Source organism: Platichthys flesus, chromosome 14, assembly GCF_949316205.1.
Source record: "Platichthys flesus chromosome 14, fPlaFle2.1, whole genome shotgun sequence".
Classification (NCBI taxonomy): Eukaryota; Metazoa; Chordata; class Actinopteri; order Pleuronectiformes; family Pleuronectidae; genus Platichthys; species Platichthys flesus.
The window spans coordinates 12,244,617-12,261,126 of NC_084958.1; the positions used below are offsets into that span (position 1 = coordinate 12,244,617).

Sequence of the window (16,510 nt, forward strand, 5' to 3'; positions counted from 1 at the left end):
CACCAAGGACAACAGTTCCCTTAAATTTTGTCAAGCTGCACTAACTTTCATGTACTCACATATATTAGTCCCCTAAATATATATATCTTTTTTTTTTTTCATCTTGATTAATACAATATTCTCTGGGGAATTGGTGAAAACATAAAAAGATGTTATCACCTAGCAATGTTAAAGTAAAAAATCCTTGATCCACCCTCGGATCCTTATCCACACCGAAATGTAATGGGTTCTTTCCTGACTCATACTACATCCTTCCTTCAGTTCAGTTTATTACCCAACTGTATGAAGTGGAGATATTCCTCCGATGCTGTTGACGACATGCCGCCATGTGTTCATTTGTGTGTGTCTCTGAGCAGAGCTGACCTGGCTCAAGCAGCCAGCGGTGAGGAGGGTGACAGATCAGTGAAATCAGACCTTCACTTTGCCATTCCCCAGGGTAATTTACATGGGATAAATATAACTCCAAAATCCTAACTAAGCAGCAGCCTCTCTGGTGTTGGCCGTAGCATCAGTCGAGAGGCGACTCCAGCCTCAGGCGCTGGTAAATCAAGACGCCACTTGTTTGGTGGCATGCTGAAGTTCTCAGTATCTATTAATCCTTTGGTCCATATAATTTAGGCAAATAGTGAAAAATGTGAGAAGCACCATCAGATGTTGTGGCTTGTTTATGTGGAGCTTAAGCAGAAATATAAATATATCAATTAAATATTTAACAGCATGAAGAAAGGTATCAAGCTTAACATTTGAGAAGCTGGGACAAGGGAATACTTTATTTTGTTTGAAAATGATGTAGTTATTAACCTGGTATTAAAATGTCTTTAGTTCCCTTTGATATTTCTGTAAATTGATTACATAATGACTTGTTTCAGTGAACTTAGAAGCTGAGGTAAAGTATGAGAGATGAAATGTGTGACAAGTTCAAATAATATCATTATAGTTCTGATTATGAAAAATATTCACATCTATTTATTTTAAGGGAAACGTCTATTTAAAGATCTGGGAAATATTATCAGATGACTCCATTAAATTAAAATGAGTGAAAAGCCACGAGTCCATTGTTGACAGAGTGCTTGTCCATTCGCTGTGGACAGAGGAGGACAAACTTTGATTTGACGCAGTAACGTATGGGCTGTCAGTGCCTGTTGGGGGGGAGGTAAACAAGATGGCGACAACCTGAGCGGTGAGAGTAACACGAAGAGTCAGATAATTCCGCTGTTATCCCGTCAGAACCTCAGAGAAACACCCACTCCTCAGCGGACCGGCACGAAGACAGGGATTCGAACCTGCAGCGGACAAGCGACATTCATGCGAATCTAGGTGAGACCCGGTGCAAGGGGTTAGTTGGGTTAACTAGCTAGCTAGCCATTTACATGGAATCTGTGCGAATGGCTAGCCAGCGCAACTATGTTTAGCTAAACTGGCATTAGCTGCCTTTGCACGATTATCTGGTATCGGTGGTCGGTTTGGAGGCTTGAGCCGATAGATGTGTTGCTGCAGGTTGAGCCCTAATGCGGCACAGCCGGAACAGAATGTCCGTCTGGTCTCCGCCGCTGAGGTGAAGTTTGCTCACGCTAATCTGAGGTAAAGTTGGCTAGCTAGCGCTGCATCCACGGTTAGCTACAGTTGTGTGACGCCGTTTGGGTTATCCTCCCTCATCCGTCCACATGCAGTCCCCATCTAGATTTAATAAGCTTTCGCTGTTTTTACACAGACGTCCATTTTAAGAGCTGCAGAGCTCACTGAGAGGGGTTCCTACCCAGGAGCCGTAAAGCGGTGGTTTATTTTTCTGAGCCTGTTCATTCAAGCAGACGCTCTGTTAGCTTGTCAGCTAGCTAACGATTAACGCCTAAAATTATAATTTCTTCAAAACAACACATTTGCGAGTCGTAACTCACGCACTGCTGTTGTTAAATGTAAATGTGTATTTAATGTGCACGTAGATAGACGGCAATACCTCGTTGCCTTATATGGGATTTCCTATCAGAGAGGAAATCCAGTAAGGTTAACCGGTCAATGTTGATGTCTGGACAGATTGTTTACCCAAAGAGGGTTAAGTTAGCTCAGAGGCGAGCGAAGCCCATGTGTGCATTTCATTAATGTTTAAATGTCCCTTTGTTTTCAGGCCCCAGGCTGAAGGATCTGTGGTGGGATGGAGGACACCTGAGGACAGGTGGACACGGTGGATGGCTCAGTCGCCCTCCAGGAGCCGGACTGATACCAGGGATCGGACTGTTCCGTCTGCATGCGTTTGGCTGTAGATCCGCGCTTGGATCCAGTCCAGTTTTGCACACATATGTGTCCTGAGGAGAACTATTCTATGCAGCATGAAGCTTCCACAGAAATGCTGCGCTGCATGGCCTTGAAGCAGGGCTAGAAGGTATTCAATTCACATTGAGGCGTCTGGAGCAGAGAAGAAAAACATATTAGAATCACATTGTTGTCTCAACAGCACTTGATGTAGTAGCTAATGCAAAGTATAAACCACTAACTCGGCACAGGACCCAACAGGTTGTTCATCTAGACCTGCACCTCCCGGCCCTAATGTTTACAAATTGGGATTGATCCCCCACCTCCTCCCTCACCCCACAGACATTCAGTATTTTATAATTCCTCAGTATTGCATCTTGTGGAATTGAGAAACTCTGCTCAGAACAGAAAGGTTACCGGTGGATTACTCTCCAGCATCAGTCATAGCTGTTGGCAAACCTCTTTTTGCACAGTTGGTGTAAGCTGTGGCTGTTGACTGTCAGTCATGAGTAGCGGGGAGCTGCATCATCTTGACTATTTAAATGAAAATGAACTGATGGAAATGGATACCTTCATTCACCGTATTGACTCGACAGAGGTGATCTACCAGCCACGTAGGAAGAGGGCCAAGCTGATAGGAAAGTACTTGATGGGGGATCTGCTAGGGGAGGGATCTTATGGCAAAGTGAAGGAGATGCTGGACTCAGAGACACTTTGTCGCAGAGCTGTAAAGATACTGAAGAAGAAGAAGCTGAGGAGGATTCCTAATGGAGAAGCCAATGTGAAAAAGTAAGTTATATATTTTTTCCTTATTCATATATCATAACATCACCAGTGACTTATTTCCTAGAGGTGCTCAGTTATCCTGAGACACATAAGCTCAGGCCTTACTGTAATGTTTAATCCTTCTGAGTTAATTCATTTGAATCTGCCCACTGAAAGTCTAATTAATCTTTTCCAGGTAATTGGGATTTTGTTAAAACCGTGTCACAAGAAAACAGCCCTTCATATCTTGGCCATTCTCTTATTTACCATCACTCCCTTTTGAAACCTTGACCAATTCTTGACTTCACCAACTCTTTACCATCATTATTGTTGATAAGACTAATTGATAAGGTCTTTTCCTTTTTCATATTCTGATCCCCATCATAATTAAGTTTGGTTGGATGTGTTTTTGTTTTGCACCTGTAACCACACCCACTAGTGATGGGAAACTACACTCGTCACATTCTAAATATGCTTCAACATCACTGCATCTAAATAGGAACTTCAATCACTGGAGGCCAAATCAGTTGAGTTGAAGGAATAAGAGAAACACTGAATTCTAAGTTCTCTCAATAACACTGGTTATTGTTACGTTTTTTACAATGTAAACTAATGTAGTCAGCTCGTAACAAAACTGAGATAATCTTCTAAAATCCATAATTTGTACATTTTGGTTTACTGTATATCCCTTTATTAATAATCTCCCTCTCCATAAATAGTAAAAGACACTGAACCTTTTGTTCTTAACTGTATTGTTAGTAATACACCAACCCTCTCTATAATAAGATATTTAAATTAAATTAAAGCTAGAATTCATAATAAAGCTGCAATATGTCATTTCTATCAGCAGTTTGGGACCTTAAGTTGTTGGTCGGTTCTCCATTTGTCCGTCTATTCCCCCTGCTGTGTTTAATGCCTCTGTAATTTAGCTGGGTATTGTATGTATTCAAAGCTTTTCCCTCATGTCACATTTCTTGATTTTTAGCAGAAGTTTTAATCACACAGCAGTTTATTAAATATAACTCCCGCCTTTAGCTTCGGGGCTGTGTTAATTATAGAAGAAGCTTTAGAGAACCATCAAAATGAGTTCACACAGAGGAAAAGAAGAACTCCAGATGGCTTGTTATTGAGGCCGCAGTTAAAACTGCAGCAGAAGAACAATTAAAAGCCTGAAGAGTCAGCTGACTAATGGCTTGGTTGGGATTCCAGTACCTCATATTAACACATATCCAGGCTAACCTAAATTAAGTCTGTCTCAATATATATATTAATAAATGCATATGTATATAACAGTTTAAAGTTAAATTGATTACATCAAACATGAGCTTGCTTTTTTAAATTTCTCACTTGATACTTGCCATCAGGGTGACAGCTGGAGAAAGCAAGAACATCTCAAAAGAGAGGAGGTCGGCAAAGTTCAGGCCTAATCGTGAAAAAATATTTGTCAGATTAGATTAGCAAAATAAGCCCACATACATTCACCAAAACGAGTTTTAATTTAAAGACAACTTTTTGTTAAATACCATTTTCTTGCATCAATTTCTAAGTAAGTGTTGACTTCAAGCATCATGTCAGCAGCTGTCACACCCAGGAGTGTCTGTGTGAAAATGTGTGTAATATATGAACTTGAATACAAAAATGAAGCTGTGTCCAAAGTATTTAAATAATAAATAGGAAAGTGTGTACAGTCATTGAAATCAGCAACTGAAAACTTTGGCTGAAACACCTTCAGTGTAGACAGGGTGTGAAAGAGTAAGGGTAAACATCTGAGCAATGTCGGAGCCATTTTCAGTCATGTCCAGTTGAGGATCTCCGGAGAATTGAGTCCAAACCTGGTCCGCAGTTAACCTTTCACACATGCACAACGCAGAGGGAGAGTCTCTGCTCACACGCGTTCACAACAGCAATAAATTCTCCCCAGGACTCAGGTGAGAGGTGGTGCAGCATGCAGAGGCAAGACATAACGCATTAATTCAGCAGCCGAAATCACATTTGTTTACAGCAATTTTGTACCAAACTTGGGGACTTGGAGTTACATAGCATTCTCCAGGGAACAACCTGTTAAATCGTATTGTGGCTTTGTGGTCTTGATTTAAACCATCAGACATTTATGGTGTTCAGCTCTTGGTTTTCTACAGTTTGGTGCAGATTATCAGTCTACTTGCTTTTTCCTTTTACTGATCTATCAGAAGAGCTAGAGAGACTGGTATGATTGTTAGGGCTTGGAGGAGGTAGCACTGTGCTGTAGGCCATTCGTGTTAAATTTCTGTTATCGCTACATAGCAAGAAAAACAATTCCTTTTTTGAAACTAAGAATTGGGGAGTCTGTTGTTGACCAGAGGGGATTGTAACCGAAGTGCAGTCTTGGATACATGCACCCACATCTCCAGATATCTCAAGTATATCTGCTATGATGTTATGAAAGGTAAAGAACTCAAAACAGTCTGAGGTGCTTTGTCTCAGTAAGGACGTTGGTAAAAACGTTCTTGTCAGAAGGCCACGGCTGTGATCGGTGCTGCAGGGCACCCTGACTGAACTTTAAAATGACTGTTAAGTCCCAGTCACCTTGTATGACTTGACATCGTTTCAGTTTTGCAAAGAAGAAGGTTAAAAAAAAACTACCTTGTCTTTATGTGCAAAGCTGCAAAGACCTGTAATACCTTTTTTATGTCTTGCAGAAGTTCCCACTAATATATCTTGTGCCATGAAAGATTTCTATTTCCCCCTGGGTGACCGGGTGGTTTGCATTTTTATCCTTCTAGTACAAAGCAGTGGCTGTAGACTACATGATTGTATCACTTTGTTTATAAGACCGAAGCAGTGTTCATTGATGTATGAAAGCGATTTCCCCATGTTTCCTGTGCTGCCTCGTTTTTCTTTTTGCGTCTCACTTGGTGGAGCCCGCATGTTTTCCATTCTGAGGAAGCTGGATCCTCCAGCCTGTAAAAGCCTGCCTGTGTGGATGCCATAGTAGCACCCAGCCTTCCCATTCAGCCTCTGTTCAGCATTCCTGCCCGCCCAACACTTCCTGCTTTTACAGGGTTGCTGTGGGGACGGGACATGCTCATACGGGCATTGTTTGATCGAGTAATGGCACTCATGTAACTACGGCAACTCCCCAAGAAAGCCGTGCCCTTGTTTGCAATGACAGGAGCGCACATGGGTAAACACACACACACACCTGACCCAGGCTGTGAGCCAGCAGAGTGTAGATGCAGATCAGTTGTTGTTGCCGTATCGCTGTTGAAATCCTCTGAGCCCTGCAGTCTGTGGGCCTTGAACACAAAACATCCATCTGTACACTCTTGAACTCGGACTGCAGAAGGACTGCAGCAGTCACTGTGCCATCAGTGGCCGCGCCTCCTCTGTTTAGTGCTAAGTTTATTAATACAAGCAGTGATGCAGAGGCAGGCTGGTTTGCTTCATCTTAGACGTGTCATCTGCTCTCGGCTGAATATCCTAGATTTATAGTTTGAAATGTGGCCGTACTATATTTTTGTGCGTGTTTGGGTCAGTAGGAAGGTTGTGTTTAAGGAGAAGTGTTGACACAGCTCGTAAACTGCAGGGTGATATGGGACAGAGAGAGAGAGATTCTGCTGAAGTATAAAAAAGAAGATGGATAATACCTCAGCACTTCAGGGGCTACAAGAATTGAATTTATTTTTGACTCAGACCCCCTCCTTTTTATAGGTTTGACTTGCTATTGCCTGATAGATTAAATCACATGCAGACGTAAGGGACAATGGTTCATGCAGGAATCAAGATTTTTACCACTTGTAATTCTATAAATGTTCAGGGGACAAGAATAGATTGTGTTTTATTGTTAGAGACAACTCTGCTGTGAGTCGTGATGTCAGATATAGCAGCGGAGGTGCTGCTGCTAACTATGACAACATGGGGGAGGGAAATGAATTCAGTGGAGCATTTCAATTTTAAGATCTTCCAAGCAAGACATAACTTAAAATGAGTAAAACTGCATTCAGACTTGGAGCGGCACAGTTCTCAGGATCTTGCTTCAGTGGGTTTTGTTTCAAACATATATGTTATACACTTCGGTGACTTTCATACTTACACTATCCAAAATGTTTCCCATAAAATTGTGTCTTTCATTCAAGGTTACTGGTTATTTCATTCTGGTCGCCTTTATAATTGCATCGTATGACAAAGTAAAAACATACTTTTGTCAGCTCTTTTTTTACCTTCCACGGCTTCTATTGGTCACTTGTAATCGATCCTGAGTTTTCATTGCTGTTTGCTGCGTAACATGAATAAAACTTGCATCATCCCATCTATGAACATGATATGGGCCTGGGTCACATCAGATAGATTTTCATTGGGAATTCAGAGACCCCTGATTGCCATAGTTCCATATTGTACATTTAATACAGGGGAACATTTAGCTGTTTCTTTTCCACTGAAAGGTTTACAGTGACTAAAAAAAGGTTAGGCTGCCTAATTTAGACTTTACTGGCAGAATTATGCAAATCTATAAACAAGCCAGAATTGAGACAAACTGTAATATTTCTTCATGCTAACTCAAACTTGCAGTATGTCCCCTGTTTGGATGTGGGTATTTTGCCTGGGAGAGATTCTGGTTTGTTCTTTATGCTCTTCCCATCCACCTCCCAATTCATTAATGTCCCTGCTCACAGCTCCCTGATGAATGTTGAGTCTCCTGGGGCCTTTGCCACGCTGCTGATTGGAACCTCTCCTCCTTGGATAGCTAAGTGAACTGTCAGGGTATCGGTCTTTATAATGAGACTGGTGTAATTGACTGCTGCAGTGCTTGTTCACTAGCTTGTCTTAGAGTTGGGCTTTACTGACAATGTCACAATATTTATGACATGTTACCTCAGTAGATGATGATCTTTGTGCAGCAGTGGTGATGCAGCTTTGGGGTTCTGTGCACTCAATTACTTGACTTTTGCAGTTTCAGATAGAATGCCACAACCAGCTTTGTCACAGGCCAAGCAAACAGCCCACTCAAAATGTCATAGTTTAAGACATGCAACATTATTAGAAATATCAATAATGAGGCAGTTATACACTTCTCATGCTATCAGTGCCATATTAGTGCTTGGGCATTTATGTTTGACATTCAGCCTTCAGCCTACAAAGGCCATATTAAATTATGCCAGATCTCCCATGTCTATTTGCTTACTTAATGTAACTTCATGTATTTGTGCTTTATCCATTAATAGGGAGATTCAGCTGCTGAGAAGACTCCAACACAAGAATGTGATCCAGTTGGTGGATGTCCTCTACAATGAAGAGAAGCAGAAAATATATCCTCATGCTGCTTAACGAATGTGCATATGTTCTATTTTTGATGATTAATGATTTCAGACAGCAAATGTTGCGGTTTGTTATTTATAGCTAAATATTTCTATTTGTTAGTGACCAGCTTTAGAATGAACTCACTTTATTAAAGGATGTGTCTGTTGGGTTTGGCAAATCCCCCTTGACTCCTGACTCACGTATATGGTGATGGAGTATTGCGTGTGTGGGATGCAAGAAATGCTGGACAGCGTCCCAGAGAAAAGGTTTCCAGTATTTCAAGCTCACGGGTAAGTCTCTCTCTTTTTCTCGTCGCTCTCTCTGCTATATTTAGTCTGCGCCTCTGCAGCCTTTGCTCCAAGCCTATGTTTAGATACTAGACTGCAGAGCCTCGACTGTTAAAATAACTGACCATAGATTTTGTGAATGTCTGGTTGCTGCTATAATGCCAGTGAAGCAGAAGATACATATGATGAATTTGACCACAGGCTTGATATGCTGATTGTTTCTTTTCATCCTACAATATAAAACCCGTTCCTTTTGTTTTTCTCTCCTCACAGGTACTTTTGCCAACTTTTAGATGGTCTTGAATATTTGCACAGCCAGGGAATAGTTCACAAAGACATTAAACCAGGGAATCTGCTGCTGACCACAGACGGGGCGCTTAAAATCTCCGACTTGGGAGTAGCAGAGGTGAGCTCAGGCTGCATGATAATTAATGATAATGGTGTTTGCTTATCATTCAGTTTTGTCATAACTACCAGATCTTAGGGAAATAAAACTTCCATTTTTAATTATTTTCCACACATCCTGAGAAATTAATCGTGGTTTTATAAAAGTAAAGTAAAACTCATATTTGTGTGGACACAGGCAGCTCGAGTACACAAAAGCAAAAGGTGTGCTTTTAAGTTTAACTACATGGAAATTCTAAATTTTTCTATGTTGGTTAATGATGCTTGAAAGAAATGCCAACTCATATGGAATTGACATTAATGTGTAGATTGAGTATCAGTGTTTCTATCCATTGGCAGCAGTGGATGAGTGTAAAAGTCGCTCGCCCATTGTCCAGTTATTTCATGACAAAGATTTGGTGAAGTTGTTTTCGAGAAACATAGACTGAAACTCATCCTTATCGTATGCACATTATTTTTCAGGCCCTTCACCCATTTGCAGAGGATGATACATGTCGCACTAGTCAGGGCTCTCCGGCCTTCCAGCCTCCAGAGATCGCCAACGGACTGGACACCTTTTCAGGGTTTAAAGTAGACATTTGGTCTGCTGGTGTAACACTGTGAGTTGTCACTGATAAAGTTCATACAAGTCGTGGAATGCTTTATCTTTCATTACATTTTAAGTGTAGGTTAGAAGCAGTGGAGGAAGATATGTGAAACTATAACAGAGCAAATTAAAGGAATATGAATTCAATACTCATATTATTGGGTTATTTATAATCACTCTATCGTTGATCACCAAGATCTTCTATTGTCTACGCTAATAGAAATTCATTGTCACAAATAGACACAAAAGCGAACACCTCACATATTACTGTTCTCCATGTACTTGTCACATCTTAGTGTATAGATACATTACCTTTATACCTTACTATAGTGTAGGAAATTAAGAGCGACACTTAATGAAAGATGAACTGAAGATCTTCAAGAATTGGTCCTGTTTGTTGGTTCTGCGATTAGATTTGAAAGAAAAGTCAAAGATAATCTGAAAAGTATATCTCAATTCATATATAGATGTGATATTTGGAAGTAATTATGGCGGCCATTAAAGGTGTGTCTGATCTGGACCAGTTTGTTTACACCTGCTTCTTTCCATTCAGATACAACATTACAACGAGTCTGTATCCATTTGAGGGGGACAACATCTATAAGCTATTTGAGAACATTGGAAAAGGAGACTTCACTATTCCTGAGGAGTGTGGGCCGCTCCTGTCAGACCTGCTGCAAGGTTGGTGTTGTTCCCAGCTATGTCTTTTTCAGGAGAAATTGAACTTCACTGTTGAGGTGTTGGCATTGTTACCATCTCCTGAGTTCAGCTCAGACTGTGTCAAGCATTTTAACAACTGTAGCAAAAAGATTTGCTCCTGCTATTTTTGTGTATCATCAAAATATAATTTACATCATATTTGATGAAGACACTTGAGTTGGAATGAGTCTGGTAGCCAGCGAGAGTCCAATCACAGGTCCCTGCTAGTTTCTCTCTGATCTTTTCTGCATGTGTCCAGTAGGTGGTGCCGTGACATTGAGAGTCTTCTCAGCCACGAAGGCTTCCTCCAAACTGTAGAAATCCCTCCAGCTGCTGACGTAGTTTCCATTGATCTTTGGCCAGCAGCTGAATACTAAACACATCATAGTGAGGCATTGCTTCTCTGGAGCGGATTGGTGCAGCGCTTCTGCCGTCATTCAGACTACAAAACACAAAGATTCAGGAGTCTTTTTTTACAGTGGAACATAATCGGCTCCATGGCTGCAAACCTACTGCCTGTAGAATCCAAAAAGAACGCAAGGAAGATTATGTTTGTACCAACAAAGACACCCTGTTAATAAAGCCCAGTTAAAGCTCGCTCTGCACACTATGTCTTTTTATGGAACTGAACCCAGCGCACACACAGTTCACCTTAATTCAGGAGATTTACCTTCTACATTTGAAATAACTTGGAATCAAATGAAGGTTTTTTTAAATAATGTCCACATGACGGTTAATAAATTGTTAAAACATGAAAAGAAAAACCTGCTGTAATTCATCCAGCCTCCATCTCCGACCCCCCCCAACCCTGTGTGAGCGTGTGACGTCTGTGGATGTGATGACGCAGCACCTGAGAGACAGTCACTCCATAATTACATGGTCTAAAATAAGCCCAGTGCCACAAAAGGTGTCCTTCAGCAGGCGCAGCACTACTATCAGCACTCTGCACGCTGCCCTGCTCTGCCTACTGGGAGGCGATTACATTATTAGGACTGGATAGGCACTGCATCACCGCTCCCTTATCACGCCAACACGCTGCTGTACCCACAGAATCGGCCCACATCATGATAATAGAGGAACAAAATCCTCATTGCATTGTTACAGCTGTTCTCTTGCTCGTATTGATGTTTTCCTACTGTACCTCATTGACTCGTTAAGCTCCGCAGGACTTCTCGACAAACGGAGATGAATTAAACTGTTACTCACATTAATTAATGGTACTCTCGGCTGTGAGCCGTCCCCCTCACCACCACCGGTTTGTGTAAAATGACTCAAGAGAAAGAGGTGTGATCGGAGAAGCTGTTCTGGGTGGTTGTAATTAAATTTACCTTTTATGATGTGTGTGTGTGACGTATGTCTGTTTTTTATTTTATGTTTCAGGGATGCTCGAGTACGACCCTGAGAAGAGGTTTTCCATACAGAACATTAGGCAACACAAGTGAGTGATTCAGCACATAAACTCTTTTTCATTTATCCCATGATGGATGACATATGCTGTATCCTGCTTTACCCACATGTACCTGACTTCAAATAAGTGTCTAGGAAAAATACTCAAAGATCGATCTGCCCAACCCCTCTGTCTCTGTCAGCTGGGTGCGTAAGAAACACCCTCCGTCTGAGCTCCCCGTGCCCATCCCTGCCAGCGCAGAGAGCCGGGACCCTTGGCGGAGTATGACAGTGGTGCCCTACCTGGAGGATCTGCACGGCTACACCGAGGAGGACGATGACGACCTCTACGACGGAGAGGACGAGATCATATACACTCAGGACTTCACAGTGCCAGGTCAGCGTGAGCTCATGCCTTACAGTTATACATGTTTGCTTTGTTTACTTTTTAAGACATTGGGCAGAAAGTGAGTAAATGTTTTTTTTGTGTCGTCTTGGTTAGTCCTCTATTCTTTCTCTGTAACTTTGAGAAAATCAGTAGTCGTGAACAATCAGCATTCACTCTCAGGTCAAATGATTCTGCATTGGACAAAGGTTTTTATAGGCCCTGGCAGTCTTGATGCTTCTTTGAACTTCCAGGGGGCTGGCACGTAAATAGCCATGAGCATTTTCTGTTCATATTGTTTTGTACATCTTTGGAACAACGTGCAACATAGATTTTTTTATTTTCTTCTTATCTTGTAAGATTGTACACTGACAGCGAGCTGAGAAAGCTTCTCCGATTTTTGGTCATTTGTGAAATAGAACACGACTCGCCAGGTGAAAAACTAGGCAATAGAGGTTTACGAAACCTGGGAACACCTGCAAATTTTGGTGTAAAATCAATGTATAAGGTTAAGCTATATTGAAAAGCAGCAACATGACTGGTTCAGCTTCTTTGCTGTATCCTCCTATCCTACTGCAGTTTCATTCTGTTTCCAACAAAGTCGTTTTTTGGGATGATTGAAAAACCCTTCGATTCTTAATCATCAAAAATCTCAAAAAATCTAAAGTTGCCATTAACTATGTTTTTTATTATGTACTGCATAATTCAGCAGTTTGCAATTATCAGCTGCTGTGTTTGTTTCTGTACAAGTTCTGATTTTTTCCATATTACAAAAACTGACACTCCCACTTCTTCACCTTATTAAAGCAGGAGAGGTCAGACACAGACATTTTGTCCCTTTGACATTTCACGCAAAAAAACTCCATGTTTTCTTTAATAGTTTTTTCCTGAAATCTTTCTAGTAGTGGACGTTAACAGCGTTGAGTGACTTGAGGATAAATACATAATGACAGAATCCCTATGTTCTATTTCATGTCATCCCCACCTCTTTTATCTTTTCCCCCCAGAATTCACATCCTTTATCTGTTGCCAGGCAACAGCCTGCAATAATAAATGCAGTAGTCAGTTGGTATCTAGAAGTGGTGCCCCACATAAAAACCAAATGGAGCCGCAGAAAGTGAATGAAGCGGTTCTAAAAATAGCTCTGTTGAAATGGTTTTGGTGTGGGAGTATGAATGGGTTTCCAGTGCTCACTCCTCCACATGCTGAGTACTGTCGCTCACAGAATGCTTCTTCTCAATGAAGCAATCTGCTGATGTGGTACATGAAACAACAGTTTGTGTTTCTTTTTAGCTGTAACTACATATCACAGTGTAAGATTCTCCACATGAGCACACACGGAACTGCACTTGAATTGAAATGTTTGGGCTTATTTTCCACTCACAAGATGTCCTGTTGTTGTAGGTTAGCACACAGTATATCTCATTTTGATCTAACCTGACATTTTGCTGCTGCTGCTGACAAATTAGCTTTTTAAAGGTCCTTTCTGAAAGAAATAGCCTTACAGCATCAGGTCTGTGACGTTATCACTGACCTTGTGCACGCTCATGCCTTAACACCACATACGATCAAGAAAGCAGCTCTTGTGTCAGCCATTGTGTGGAAGTGTGATGACTTTGTCTTGGCTCTGATATGTGTGTGTCTCTTTTAGGACAAGTGACCGAGGAATATCGGGATCAGGGGAGCGTGGATCACAGTCCAGCTGTAGCCAAGCCAGTTTGTGTGAACGGGACAGAGGGGGGTTCCCTGAACAGCAAGGGTAAAGCCGAACGCCGCTCCTCTTCGTCATCCAACCCCTCACGCAAAGGAGTCTCCACAGCCAGCAAGATCCGCAAGCTCTCCACCTGCAAACAGCAATGATCTCCTTCCCATCCTCCCTCAGCAACAACCCACCTGGTGAGTGCAGACTGGGAAAAACTGGGACACTGAGGGGACGGATGAAGATAAACGGCAAACGGAGAACAGGTGCAGCAGTTTCAGATGAAAAGATTTTCAGGGATGAAATGAGACTGCGTTAGAACAGTCACAGACGTAGAGATGAGTATCAGGCAGCAGGAGGAGAAGCAGCGGAAGAGCAAATCATGCAGGAGAGAGAAACTGTGTTGATATTCACCAAGCAGGGCTCTGACTCACCACCGCTACACACACACACAGGCGCAGTCATAAAAGCTAGATCTGGACTGTTCCGGTCTCGCAGCGTCACTTTTCTGTTTGCTGCGATGTTCGTTATATCCCTCTGCGAGTTCATCGTTGGACCTCATTCAGGTGCAGCAGTTGGGGTCGATTTATACTGCAAGTGTACACACCAATTTAACAGGTTGTCCTCCTCTCTTTCCAGTCACCACCCACTGTGTGCTCTTTCAATATCGCACATACAAACCACTCACGGCAATTTGTCATGGCTGCAGTGCAGAGGAGATGCTGTGTATTCATTTGTTCAGGCGATGACTCACCCTGGTTGAGATGAAGTGAGCTGTGGGGTGTTTGTCTCTCTCACACTGTGGATGAGTCTCTGTGGGGTAACGACACCAGCTCAAGTCTTTGTGCACCAAGTCTGTAAATGTTGTCCCAAATTGTAATGCGTTAACAATAAATTAAACCTAACGGTGGGTCAATGAGGTTTACACACCAACTCCGCAACTTCTGTCTGTCATTAAAGTTTTCAGAATATTTTCGATTTGCTGCATTTTTTGCATCAGTCAAAGGCGTTTCCAGGAAGTTGTTTGAGGACTCGGAGCCAGACAAGAAAGACAAGCATATCTGGCTTTTGAGTTCACACATTTTACCGAGATTTCCCTGTTTCCCACCTTGTTCGTGCCTGAGCTGATTAGGATACATTGAATCAGGGGAATTTGTTGTCTTCTTTATTATGTGCCATCCAAGTGTTGCCAGTAGAGCATCAATCTGCACCACTGACTTCCTGAAATGGACTTGGAAGTGATCAGGATAATTAGCTGCTCCTTGATCAGAAGATGAAATTCTGCTTTTTTCCTGTTGGGCTGTCAGTATTGGTTGAACCCAATAGTTTATCTTTCTTCTTTACAGAAGTGAGATTACCACAAAATCATCCTCACTGCCCAACTCCACTTATCTCCTACTGTGAGTTTTCAGATCAAGTAGAATAAGAAAACTCATCAAAGTCAGTGTGCAGGTTTTATAAGAAATGTAGACTTGGAACGCAAGGACCGTTAAATAAACTAAAAATAATCCGTTAATACTCTATCTCTGTTCCTCTCAGGTTTACCTGTCCCCCTCCTGTGTCTGGTAACCTCACAGCCGGGAGAGAAACCTGCTGACGTTATGTCCCCGTACCTCCTCGGACTGCTGTTCTGCAGTCTTTTGAAGATGCGGTATGAGTGACAGGAGGAGGAAGAGGAGGACAGCATGAAATGTTCTTTTTGCTCTGAGACTGAGGCACTGGCTGTGGAAATAGTTTTTTTTTTTTTTTTGTCCCATGTTTTGGCTCCTTTTCAGCTCCTGTCATCCACCTGTTACCCCCTTCTCTCCATCCCATCATCCTCTTTTGAAGAGCTAAGTGTTGATCCGGAAAATACAAACACCATCACCCCCCTGTACCCCTCCCCAACACCCCACCTTCTGTTTCTTTGACTACCTTTGTTTTTACAGAACCCTAATGGCAGTTTTTAAGACACATTGTGATGTGTAAAAATTAAAGAGACAAAAAAACAAAAGTTATGAATAATTCTATATTTAAATCTGTGTTGAGAATAATTATGAAAGTACTCTACTACTACCAACATTAAAAACTGCATGCTGTACAGAGCTGGACGAAAGGGAAAGTGCTTGGTTTGTGGACAGACTGAAGCCTTGAGATCCACTGCTGACCTGTTGGGGGATTTTTGATTTCCATTTAGTTTTTTCCTCCTTTTTTCCCTTTTTTCCAATGAATATTTTTTAATTATTATTTATATAAAATATGTCCCAAACAGGCCGTTTTGTTGAATGATCCTTCCTGTTAAACTTGAGAATATTTTCGTTATTCAATACAACTCAGTGGTTTATGTCCTGTTTATTATTATTTACGTGTCCTTTACAAACACACACTCTACATCCGTCCTCTCTGATGCCTGCGACTGGCTTGCTGTCAGAGCCGAGAGCATCATGAGCAGATGCTGCAGGAGACGTGTCGTCACTATCGCCCGGTCGCCGGTTTCCCAGCGATGCTCTTTGTTGTGCCCATAACATCAGCGGCAGCTCTGCCCCCTTCTTACGCAGCCAGTGCTTTCATCAGCTCCTCGCTGGGAATAGAGCAGAGATCTATCAGGTGAGTCACAACTCCGAGGGAGGGAGAGAGCAAGTGCTTCCCACGTCAGCCAGGTCCACAGAGAGTTTCTCCGCTTGACGACGCACAAGCAGGGAGCGGCGTGTAGAGGATGAGGAGACGACCAGTGTTAACAGGCTGCAGAACATTTCATCAATGTCAGTATGTGACGACACACTTAGGTTCTTATG

At 42.0% G+C, this 16,510-nt stretch overlaps 1 protein-coding gene across 1 annotated transcript; it reads left to right on the plus strand.

Annotated features, from left to right (window-relative positions):
- Positions 1 to 1,143: 1,143 nt before the first annotated feature.
- Positions 1,144 to 16,061, plus strand: stk11 (serine/threonine kinase 11). Its single transcript, XM_062404670.1, has 11 exons — positions 1,144 to 1,317; positions 2,123 to 3,036; positions 8,214 to 8,297; positions 8,490 to 8,579; positions 8,850 to 8,982; positions 9,444 to 9,580; positions 10,121 to 10,248; positions 11,647 to 11,704; positions 11,856 to 12,049; positions 13,689 to 13,933; positions 15,276 to 16,061. The coding sequence occupies exons 2-10, from the start codon at positions 2,753 to 2,755 to the stop codon at positions 13,895 to 13,897; spliced, it is 1,317 nt and encodes a 438-aa protein (XP_062260654.1). The 5' UTR covers positions 1,144 to 1,317; positions 2,123 to 2,752; the 3' UTR covers positions 13,898 to 13,933; positions 15,276 to 16,061.
- Positions 16,062 to 16,510: the final 449 nt, after the last annotated feature.

Coding starts and splice junctions, on each gene's coding strand:
- stk11 (XM_062404670.1), top strand. CDS start 2,753: ATGAGTAGCGGGGAGCTGCATCATCTTGACTATTTAAATGAAAATGAA. Junction 3,037..8,213: donor GGAGAAGCCAATGTGAAAAA/GTAAGTTATATA, acceptor ATCCATTAATAG/GGAGATTCAGCTGCTGAGAA. Junction 8,298..8,489: donor AATGAAGAGAAGCAGAAAAT/ATATCCTCATGC, acceptor CTCCTGACTCAC/GTATATGGTGATGGAGTATT.